Source organism: Papilio xuthus, unplaced genomic scaffold (assembly GCF_000836235.2).
Source record: "Papilio xuthus unplaced genomic scaffold, Pxut_1.1 DF825783.1, whole genome shotgun sequence".
Lineage (NCBI taxonomy): Eukaryota > Metazoa > Arthropoda > Insecta > Lepidoptera > Papilionidae > Papilio > Papilio xuthus.
This window is the reverse complement of record NW_013532866.1, coordinates 1,225,836-1,237,862: the sequence shown is the minus strand read 5'-3', so window position 1 is coordinate 1,237,862 and position 12,027 is coordinate 1,225,836. Positions and strand designations below refer to the sequence as shown.

At 36.2% G+C, this 12,027-nt stretch overlaps 1 protein-coding gene across 5 annotated transcripts in view; it reads left to right on the top strand.

Moving 5' to 3' along the window:
• Positions 1-7,603, top strand: part of gek (serine/threonine-protein kinase gek) — a 36,155-nt gene extending 28,552 nt beyond the window's left edge. For 3 of the 5 annotated variants that reach the window (XM_013323158.1, XM_013323160.1, XM_013323155.1), the window contains 16 exons: positions 303-397; positions 749-875; positions 1,305-1,445; positions 1,883-2,087; positions 2,200-2,366; positions 2,801-2,993; positions 3,454-3,642; positions 4,150-4,242; positions 4,346-4,468; positions 4,900-5,002; positions 5,204-5,345; positions 5,974-6,046; positions 6,125-6,188; positions 6,514-6,613; positions 6,692-6,798; positions 7,096-7,603. In XM_013323158.1, the coding sequence (XP_013178612.1) occupies positions 303-397; positions 749-875; positions 1,305-1,445; positions 1,883-2,087; positions 2,200-2,366; positions 2,801-2,993; positions 3,454-3,642; positions 4,150-4,242; positions 4,346-4,468; positions 4,900-5,002; positions 5,204-5,345; positions 5,974-6,046; positions 6,125-6,188; positions 6,514-6,613; positions 6,692-6,796 (1,920 nt within the window). In that variant the 3' untranslated portion in view covers positions 6,797-6,798; positions 7,096-7,603. The remainder of the gene's footprint in view (positions 1-302; positions 398-748; positions 876-1,304; positions 1,446-1,882; positions 2,088-2,199; positions 2,367-2,800; positions 2,994-3,453; positions 3,643-4,149; positions 4,243-4,345; positions 4,469-4,899; positions 5,003-5,203; positions 5,346-5,973; positions 6,047-6,124; positions 6,189-6,513; positions 6,614-6,691; positions 6,799-7,095) is intronic. The other 2 variants (XM_013323156.1, XM_013323159.1) reach the window with 2 other exon arrangements.
• Positions 7,604-12,027: the final 4,424 nt, after the last annotated feature.

Sequence of the window (12,027 nt, the reverse complement as noted above, 5' to 3'; positions counted from 1 at the left end):
GACCACATTTATACTAGTGACCGGCTCGAAGGACCACATTTATACTAGTGACCGGCTCGAAGGACCACATTATTAATGTTCTTTTAGTATCATAAACAAGAAAGTTTTGTATTTTTGTATGTAACAAATATTGTTACAAATATTAAACTATTTCAAATATAATTTTTCCATTAGAAAATTACACTATCACTAAGTAACCTAGAGTATGTTAATTGCTAGTTTTTTTTTTTATTTCTACGAACAAAGTCGCGTGTAAGAGCTATTTTTTTATAAAATACTAACTTGAATACAATTGTCGTCAGGTACCAAAGCCGGGCGGAGTGAAGAAAGGTTGGATGCGACAGTTTGTTGTAGTCTGCGACTTCAAACTATTCCTCTACGACATTTCACAAGACAGGTACTTTGTTTGTTTTATTTCGTTAAAAGTACAATTTATTTGGCTGTTATAGATTTTACCTTCGCACTCAGAGTCTTTTAAGGTCGCCCATAGTATAGATTTACTATAACAAATCTACATAAAGGACCATAAGTGATCAGTTAGCTACGCTTAGTGCAATCATAGTTGGTTTCTGAGACCAAAATATCCGTTTAAAACATATTTAAGACTTCGGGGCCTTCAAGAAAAGAGGCCGGCAACGGATCTGTGGTTCCTCTGGCGTTGCGGATGTCCATGGACGTCAGATCAAATTCTTTTATTTATTAAAAATATATATATGTATAAATAAATAATTTATGTTTGTATTTACAGGAACGCGTTGCCGTCAGTGTGCGTAAGTCAAGTGCTGGACATGCGGGACCCGGAGTTCAGTGTCACCTCTGTGAAGGACTCTGATGTCATACATGCCAGCAAACGAGACATACCTTGCATATTTAGGGTAAATTATCTAGTTAAGAAATTAACATTCAGTTGTACCCTACATTGACCCAAAGATTTGTGGGGGTAGTACGATTGTTTAAGAGTGTTCTTCCAGACTATGTTCTATATATACGTCAAATTTCAACGAAATCCATGCAGCCTTTCTGTAGATACCTTCTTACAAACATCCATCTATCTGAACATTCACATTTATAATATTAGTAAGAAGTATGATAAATTTGTTATTTTTATTGTAATTTAAGCCAGATGGGGGGCACTGCAAAGATTTTGTTAGTAAATTTGTCGACGACAATATTATACAAAATAGCGATTATCACGAATATTCCTACTACGCCTACAGTCCATTGAGTTGGTTGGCTCTGTGTTTACATAACTAATACATTGTTTTTAAAGTGGTCAGCAGTGTAAACCCACATTTATATTACAGATATCAACATCACAACTGGAAGGTGGCAAGCGTTACCACACACTGATGCTGGCGGAGTCTGAATCTGAGAAGACCAAGTGGGTGGTCGCGTTGAGTGAACTGCATAGAATATTGAAGAGGAACAATCTGCCTGACAAATGTGTCAGTATTGACGCTTTTTAGCTAAAATTGTGAAGATAATTCTATCTCGACATATATTATTAATACAGATCTATTTTATCTAACATAGAAAATTTGATGTGGAACTAATAAGACACAGTTTTTTTTTATTGGTCTATATAAAAATTCGTGGTATTTCGTAAAGATGACTTAAACTGTGTAGGGCGGAGTTTGTAAGAAATAATGTAACTTTGCTGTAAGTGTAACACCGCGAAATTCCTTGACTGTACATTAACGCAATCCTTACTTAATATTATAAATGAAACAGTAACTCTGTTTGTATCGTAATCGTGACGATTTAACGTGGAAACTACTAAACCTTGAAATTTAAATGAAATTTGGTACACTAATAACAAGTTAAAGCTTTCACGTGGAGGAAGTGAGGGCAGAGGGAGATAGTTAAGAATACTGTGATGCAGGTGTACTCAGCGTGCGTGGTGGGCGAGGCGAGCGGCGCGCTGGTGCGCGGGGCGGCGTGCGCGTGCGTGCTGGAGCGCGGGCGCGTGTGTGTGGGCGGGGAGCCCGGCCTCGCGCTGCTGGACCTCGAGCGCGCCGAGCTCGTGCCGCGCAGAGCACACGCGCCCGTCGCCAGGATGAGATACGTCCCGCATGAACAGTTGCTAGGTATCATTCTACCTCCATCTACTCTTATCAACGTCTTTCACACTGCGCAGTAACATAACTTATAAGTTAAATACTACGGTATGATTTAAATATAAAAATGCTTTGTCTCCAGTTGTGATAGCTGGTCGTGGCCGGCACGTCCGTCTGGTACCGATCCGTGCGCTGGAGTGTCCAGAGGTGGAGAGTGTCAAGTTGGCGGAGGCTAAGGGCGCGGTCGACCTCGCTGTGGGCGAGCTCAGTGCGTCCACATACGGCTTTGCTGTTGTATGTAAACGACAGGTGAGATAATTATGTTGTTACTGTCATAAGTACAGTCTGGGATATCCGCGGTGTTACACTTATACAAATTGCCTTTATTGTTGCAACGAGAAGAGCTTCATCGCTAAGTGCGAGAGTTAGTAATTTGCGCAAGTTACAGCATAATAGTAAAGTGAAAGGCATAATGTAAAAGCACTTTTTTCGTACATAAACACTTGCAAGTTACATCGTATTATCTATTATTATCGCGTAGTTGTTACAATCCTTAAGGAAATTTCAAACGACTGGTCTTCTTAAACTGGAATACCGCCAAATTCTCTGATAGTACACCATCAACATTACTCTAGCTCAAAAAAAGTTTTGTTTATTTTAAGGAATCTAAAGAAAAAGAATTTTATTTAAATAAAGTGAGTTACGTAACATTTTTAACACAATAGAATTATAATATTTATTAGAATTCATGGGTGGTGTACGTGTACGAGATAACGCGCACAGCTGCAAGGAGACGTCGCGTGGCGGAGCTGCGCGCGCCCGGCGCCGTGCTCTCTGTGCAGCTGAGCCGCGCCCGCCTCGTGCTCGGTTACAGGGGCGGCTTCGCTGCGCACGCGCTGCCTGAGCCGCGACGTGCACAGGACCAGCCCGCTGTCTGTCAGTATACGCTCACATCTGCGCTTACTCCGAATTTATTTAAAAAAAAACTCAATAAGTAGCTTATGTGTTCTTCCAGACTGTGTTCTAATTCTCTGCTAAATTTCGGCAAGATATATGTAACCGTTCTGGAGATACCTTTTAACAGACATCTATCTGAATATTCGCTTTTATAATATTAGTTAGGTGTGTTTAAATGCAAAATGTATAAAAAAACATCTTATCATAATAATATTATAAATGCAAAAGCTTAAATGGATGGATGTTTGTTTGAAGTTATCTCCAGAACGGCTCAATGAACCTCGACGAAATTTGGCATACATATAGAACATAGTCTGGAAGAACACATAGGCTATTTAGTATTTTTTTTAATTTTGTGTGGACGGAGCCGCGGGCGACAAGTACAGTATATGTTTGTGTAGACATAGGAGAGTGTAAAGTGATTGTATTGTCCCCCCAGCTCTCGTGCACCCGGAGAACCAGGTGAACATGTTCCTGTCGCACTCTGGTGCGCGGCCGCTGTGCGCGGTGCAGGCGGCCGGCGGGGACTGGCTGCTCGTCTTCAGCGCACTCGCGCTCTATGTCGACCGCGCCGGCATGCGCGCGCGCGACGCTGAGATCATGTACACCGCGCAGCCGCTGTACCACGGTCAGTCTACTGTCTGCTGCTCACCACTCAACATCACTGGACAACACTGAACAACAGAGATTGGACATCACTGAACAACACTGAAAACCTTGTATTGTAGTAAACACTGTTTGATGGTGACGATGGACATGACTGAACAACCTTGTATTGTAATAAACACTGTTTGATGGTGACGATGGACATGACTGAACATGACCGAATTATCTTGCAGTGAGTGTTCTAGCATTACCAGCGCCCTGAGCGATATTTCTGTCTCCTTTTTACCTGTTGTAATTAACAGTGTTACGTGAAACTAATTCAAAGATTTTGTGCGCCCCTTACTGTGCAGCGCGCTACTCTAACGCCAGTACTGCTAGCCTGTGTCAGTCACTGTTTGACGGAGAGGGTTGGACATGACTGAACACCACTGTATATTGTACACTTTTGTTCCTGATTGTTTGACTCTAGTGTTGTGTATTTTAATTATCGATATAATATTATCATTAAATGTAATTTATTTTGTTTCAGCAATCAACGATACTCATTTGATGATATTCACCTCGTCTCATATCGACATCTACGAGATTGAGTCTGGCGAGTGGGTGCAAACACTTAACTTACGTAAGTTTTAATCATAAAGTTGCATCTCTCGGATGTCTACGTATATATCAAACGTGTAATGTGTAATTTTGTGTAATTAATTAATTTGTTATGTGTATTTCAGCGAATTCCCGTCCGCTAGACGAGTGCGGGTACATCGTGTGTGTCGGTGGTGCGGGAAGTAACGGATTCCCATTCTCATCGGACTCTGCGCCGTTTATTGTGTACCTACGACCGCTGTTTACAGGCAAGTTATGTTTATCATTTTCACTGAGTGTCGGTGGCTCAGGGGTTAAGCACTTGCCGTGCAATCTATAGGTCCAGGGTTCGAATCCCGCCATATACCAATGCTTTTTGATAATGATGATAATTTTCTCTGCAGATTTTAACATGCTGGGTATCTGAACATAGCGTGAAATTAATGTCAAAATGAGCGTAAAATATATTGGCTTCTTTAACCTACAACGATATCTAACCTGGGTTTAATTCAAATTAAATTATCTCAGGTTACTAGCGCCTTCCTTTCAACTTCAAGAAATGTCACAACATCCTCTTTGTACAGGCATTTGAACTGACGATGTATTTTAATATGGATATTTCGAAAGTTAAAACTCATGGCAACTATGGTCTGCGTGTTAATATAGAAATTATTATATTAATCTTTTTTTTTATTTCCAGCAGAGGGTCCATTGAACCTGGAGACGACGTCGTGGGGCAGCAACAAGCGGAGATTCTCAGTACGGGAACAGTCCCACCAGGCCATAGAGGCTCATAACAGATTGTAAGACTTTATTATGATATTGCGTACCGCTATGATCTAAAAAAATAATAAGGAATAATAGAATATTATCAGATTTCATGTATTCCAACTTACTTTATTAGAACACAACATATTAAATAAATTAGTAGCATAGTTAAAATGAGTTTAACACTATGGTGTCAGGAAATGAAGGTAATAATTTAACTAAAGAACTTCTTGCAGGTCAGAGCGTCGCTCCCGTCTCATCTCAGCGCCTACGAACTTTGCCCACGTGTCGCACATGGGTCCCGGTGACGGCATCCGCTCGCAGCGGCTGCTCGACCTGCCCACCACGCTGGAGACCGCAGACGACCACCACCAGCAGGTAACGCATCATTATTACACATTACACGTCACACTAAACAGACCTAGTTATAGTCCTCTTCATCATCATCATCATCAGCTCACTGCATGTCCCCACCGAGGGGCTCGGAGCCTACCCTAAGTTAAGGGTGATTAGGCCATAGTCAACCACGCTGGCCAAGTGCGGGTTGGTTGACTTCACACATATCTTTGAATTTCATCTCAGATATGTGCAGGTTGCATCACGATGTTTTCCTTCACCGTAAGAACGTCGGATAAATGTACATATGTAAATCAGAAATCGAAAAACACATTGGTACATGGCGGGATTCGAACCCAGGACCTGCAGATTGCAAGTCAAGTGCTTGACCACTGAGCCACCGACGCTCTAGTCCTCCCTTCCCATAATTTTTTTATTAATAAAGGATGGGTAGTGGAAGTGAATTTCCGAATGATAGGATGCATGGAAAGGGAAAATATTTACTTTATGTGTATCCCCTCCTCTGTCGGTTAAGCTAGGCAATATATCTGCAATTGGGGAAGTCTGAGGGCGACGGTCGCTACACTATTATGATAAAAAACTATTACACATTACATGGGAGAATATTACACGACATAATTACATAATAATTGTATTTTATTCTGTGCAGTTGTACGGCAGTCGGGATAGCAGCAAGCGAACATCGCCCCTAACAATATCGCACGGCACCGGATCTTATAACGGTTATGCCTTACAAATATATTATGTTTAGGTTAATTGGTAATTAAATGACTGTGTGTGGTAATAAATGATATGTTCAGGATCATGGCGGCGTCGGGACACAACTGATGGTGCCGGAGATACGATGACGAGAGCCATGGACAGGTAATAGGTTCATATGTATGTGAAATTAACATGGCGATGTAAAGTCTCCCCTTTCTACCAATAAAAGTAGTCAAACTAAGACAACTTATCTTGCGGAATAATTTCAAAATAGTTGCAACTTTAGTATTTATTAGCTGTCGCCCGTGAGTACGTTCACTCGGAATTAAAAATCTTAATTAGTATCCTATGTGTTCTACTCTATATGTATGACAAATTTCATCGAGATCCATGCATCTTTTCTAGAGATACCATCTAACAAACATCCATCCATTCTCATTTTAAATATTAGTAAGATGGAGAAATATAGTCTAATGTATGTTCGTAGGTCCATTGGCGGGGGCTCGCAAGGCAGTGGATCTCTGTTGGAGAGGTCCATCACACCGCTCAGTCTGGGCAGCATGAGCTCGCTACACGATGTTCTGAAGGTGTGTACACAGTTACACAGTTTTACACATTACATATATTTACACGTTACACAGTACAATATTACACATTACACTCAGCTTTACCCATTACAAACTTTACAGGTTGGCACCGACATGGGCGAGGGGTTGCACTCTGAAGACAGCAGCTGTGGCGCTTCGCCCCCACATCCTATGGACCCTTGATGGTAAGATTTTTATATATCTTTCAAAATTGAAATAGGTAGAAATTTTATAGTATAAATAAAGGAATAAAGTTATAGAGATATCTAACCAAGCTAATAAAACTAAAACACAGTCGAATCTGGATTAATGAGTCTATGAGGCTGCAATATTTTTCTCTTTGATGAAGGTTTCTTGCTTTCGAAGGTCCTCCGTCGGGACTCGGCAATAAATATCACCTATACAGGTATCTTATTGTCCAGGTTCGACTGTAATTATCAAGTTATATAAAATTTGTCATCAAATTCATGGTATTGTTTCAGAAATCAGTTGGACGCCTACTGGGGGATAGACATGTCTCGTTTTTATGCTTGTTTCTGTTGAAAACATCGTAAGCGAGAGGAAGAGAGTAATACATGCGAGTAGATAAAATCATGTCTATAGATAACATAATCTGTGGTACCGTCAAAGAGTATAAAGTTGTTTTTTAATCTTTGTAAGTGTTAATCTCCAGTAGAGCGTGACCTCTATGGTCTAAAATAATATACAAGGGACAATTTATAATATTTTATAAAAATAATCGATCGCCGAATACCATTATATAATTTAAGATTTTTTTTGAGGCTAAAATTTATCAAGAAATATTTATTCGATTGCTTTTGAAATTATGCAATTTGCTGGACGACTTTTGTATTTTGTGTTTTTTTTTATACCGTTGCAAAATGACTTGTTTCTGAACCATTGCACAAGTGTCAGAGTGACAGTTCCGTTTGACACATTTTTGACGTATATTAGAAAGAAATACATTTTAAAAAGTATTTGATTTTATAAAATTAATTAAGTACTTATTTAAAGAAAAACGCTTAGAAATGCGCTTGACTTCTTTCATTTAATTTTAAATTGATATAAATTATTATATTTATTAGAAATTGACATCACAATATTATTTAATATAGAAAAGATTCTATTATATTTTACTATTTTGAACCGTGGGTTTCTGAGGCTTAAATCTCTGTATAAAACATATCATTCCTGTCATTTGACAAAACAGAGGTGATATGTTTTAAACATTGATTTTGGTCTTTGAAACCCACTGTAAATAATTCAGAAATATGTGCAATGGTTCATTATGACCTGTAAAGTACCACCGAATTGGTTCATTTAAAAATTATTTTCTACATCATATCAAGAATAAATTAAATTATTTTTTTTTCTTACAAATAGCTGCATAATATATTGGGTTCCTAATAAAATATATATTTATTTTGCAATATATTTATTGACGTTTTAAAATGTGCTTGGAATGTATTCAACTTTCCGTGTTTATGATAAAAATGTATTCAAAACTGAGTTTTCATTAACTAAAGACTTGTATAAAAACATAATCTCTGTCATTTTAAAGACATGTTTTTGTACATTTTACAATGAAAACTCAATGTTAGACAAGTCAATATGACTTAGGTCAATTAGTAATCCAAATATAAAGTGATCGCGAAATTGCTTTGTTTTAAAAATAAAGTGGCATGTGTTTGGAAAAGTGTGGGTTTTCACTGTATATTAACATCTCTTTTATTGTCTTTGTAAGAAACATGTGTATAAATATAGGTGCAGTGAAAACCCACATTATGTTAAGCGAAATATGAACAATATTATTAATTAGGTTGTAAAATGTATAAAATATTCGCTTTTATTACTTAAAAATAATACTCTAGACGCCATATTGCTTTTTAAATTTAACCGATAGATGGCGTTCTATTAAGAATATATATAAGTTAGTAATTAACAGTGATAAGCTTGAATTTTGGTATTTGAACACACAGTTTAAGTAAAATATAATATATTGTTGAAATTCCTTGTCATATTTTGTATAGTCAGATGAACTTGTTTGACCCGGTTAGCGGCGCTAGTCACAATTCTGTCAGAAATTCACCTATAGTGCAGTCAGCTGTATAAACTTTCTATATAAGTTAGAAGGTATCTCCAGAATTGCTGCATCTCGCTGAAATTTGGCATAGATGTAGAACATAGGCTGGAAGAACACTTAGGCTACTAACCTGTTTTTAATAACGCGCAGACGGAGTTAAAGGCGACTGCTTAGTGTATACAAGTTGCAGCTGACTGTACGAAGTTTTTGTTATACTTTTTTGTGATTAGAGAGGGGCGCTAGTGAGCTATTGTAATTTAGTGTCATGCCCACCGGGTCAGATAAATTTATCTGTCTATAACAACTGTACCAAATCTTTCATATACCCGAGAAAAAATATGACAAGTGAAAAAATCACTAATTATAATGTTAAAAGAAGTCAATTTAAACCGACTAGGGTTTCTCTTCCATACGTTTTCCCTATTATCCTTCGAATCGTAACGAAATATAATAAAAAAAAATATGGCCGAAACGACCAAAATTACTATCACTGCCTTTGTATATTTAACAATTTCCCATTTTGCTTTATTTTATACTAATCGCTTGAAATATTAATTTTATAAACACAATAATTATAATTGTCACAATATAAAGACTTACATCGGTGTTATTTTATGGAAAATTACTGACATTTTATGGAAAATGGCAGACATTTTATGGAAATTTATTGGAAATTATTACACTTTGGGTAATGTTTTTATATTGTGTAAATTTTAATAAACTCTCGGCCCACCTGTTAACTTTGACTAATCATAGGAAAAGCTACTCTCCAAATAACATTAAGAGATTTTTCGTTAATACGAAAATCCATCCATAAATTAATGTAGTCGTAAGTATTTCCTAATAATTTTACAAGGCGGAAATTTTATAAAGTATAAAAAAACTTTTATAGTTAAAAATCTTATAATTATTTCTTTTCACTTTTTTGCTATATAAGATTTAAATATTATGCTGCTATTAAATATTTATTTCCTGAAAACTAAAACTACGATACTTGTTTACTTGACATTGGCCCAATCCGATGAGGGAGATCCATAAACAAGAAACAGAACAGATACTTGTTTATTAGTAAAATTTATACTTTCAAATATTCGCCTTGTAAATAAATCTTCCTTGTACGAAGTTAATTTGTAGTTTATACAAAAACATAACATAAATACTGTCATATGTCTTTGTGAAAAGCATATGTTTTTGTATATGTATAACCAGCTTCTCTTTCTAATGTTAAATATATGAAAAATGCAAGAAAATATTTCTTATATACGTATGTTGTGTGAGAGTACTGTTGACTTCTGGTAATTTGACACTCCTCATTGCTATGAACTAATGGCACATGACACACTATTGTAATATTGTCACCGCAAAATTAACCTTAGGAAAATATTTTGTATTTAGAAAAAGTGTGAAATAGGTATGTAATGGTAGGTTTCTGAGTTCTAAATATATAAAACATATCGCCATCCCTGTCATTATCTTTGGTTAAACAGAGATGATATGTTTTAAACGGGGATTTTTGGGTCTCCCCACAATAGTCAATCAAATAATACGAGGTCAAATTTATTTGGTGACATTTTTATGACTTCATTTTTTAGTTTACATTTAAAGAAAAATGTAATAATATTGTGAGAACTCAAATAGCAAAAGGACAACGAAATAGCTTTGATATAACTTAATTTAAAAATGTATTTTTTTTTTCACAATGTAAATGGCAATTTAAATTGTTAAAACTCCTCAGACAGGTTCGTTGTAAGGTTCGCTATGATAAAGTGGAAAGATTTGTTTGTTTGCTTGCATTGAATAGATTCCTAAAACATTCTTTCACTGTTGGAAAGCTATACTATTCCTGGGTGACTAATGATAAGTTTAGTACTAGTTTTTTTATTTTTTTTATTTTACACTTATGAAGTCCCGGACAACTTCTATGTGATAAAAAGAAAGGAAATAGCATAATATTGATAATCATATGAAAATAGTTTGTGACCATTTGTTCATTGTTTTACAGTTTGTCGGATTACTGGAAGTCAACTGAATATTTTGATTTATTATAGAAATCGCAATTGTAATGAAATCTCGTATATTTTGTGATTATGTATGATTTGTTAGATTAAGCAATAATTGTAATAGTTTTTATTTTAACGATCTAGTCTTTTTTTTGTTTATTTTTTATCGTGTCCGTAATCTTTCTTAGTTAAGAATTTTTACATTTGTTTAGTAATGCGAGTTTTTTTTAGGTTAGGCTAGTAGTCGGCCATCTTGTGGCCTTATTCGTAATGTATCGCCTACAAGTGTGTTTTGGCGCCAATATTTCTTTTTTTTTAATTTTAGACGTTTGATTTTTTTTTATTAATCCAAAGAGAGAAGATGAATTAAAGCCTCTTTGAACATGAGTATTTGACATGAATGAGATTGTTTTTTTTTTAAATTGTGCTTGATTTTTAGTGTTTTATTCTAGAAATGATATATATTTGAGATCTCGACAATAATCGCTTTGAATTTAATTATAAATAATATTTATTAAACTCCGGTCCCCACCAGAAAATTGATTTTTATTATACTTTTCGGTATTAGTAGCATTTAGTGTAAACGTTTTTTGAGGATCGTCCCAATTTTTATTGTATCTTTTGAATGTGAAATTTGTACTCGCTATTTATTGTTAGTATTTTGGCTATTAAATTGGATATTTTCATTGTATACCCAAATTATATATCTTACTTTTATAATAATCTTGTTTAAATTCATTTTCAATAATCTTGTAGACCGCTGTACCCTTATTTGTATTAAAATCTAAATTATTTACTTACATTTAGCGAACATGAAATTATCTCAATACTTATTTTATGTAAATACGTGAATAAAGAGACATTTGAATGAAGAATTTGGATGTTTTTTACTACTGTTTTTTTATATAATAAGGTGGCAAACGAGCGAGCGGCCACCTGAAATAGCGAATTGACCATTGCCCATAAACATACGCAATTGCATATGCGTTGCCTACCTTTAATCGACGGAGGAGAAGATGCACAGAAAGAAAATGTTTTCATGCATCCTCTCATAGGGAAAGTGGACTATATTAGGCCTCCGGGACGCACACTCATCAGACTCTACTTGGAATAGCTTCCACTTGACGCGTGTCTTCTGTGTGGTCGTGGTATTTCACCGGGCGAGCCGGGACAAGTCGTGCGAACATGTTAAAGCGAGCTCTACCACTGTACAGTCAGCGTCATATAGATCGTCACAGACAAGATATGCAAATATATAGGTACATCAAAAGTAATCAATTATATCGGTACAACAAAAGTCCTCAAAATAATAGATACATTCACCCTGCTCA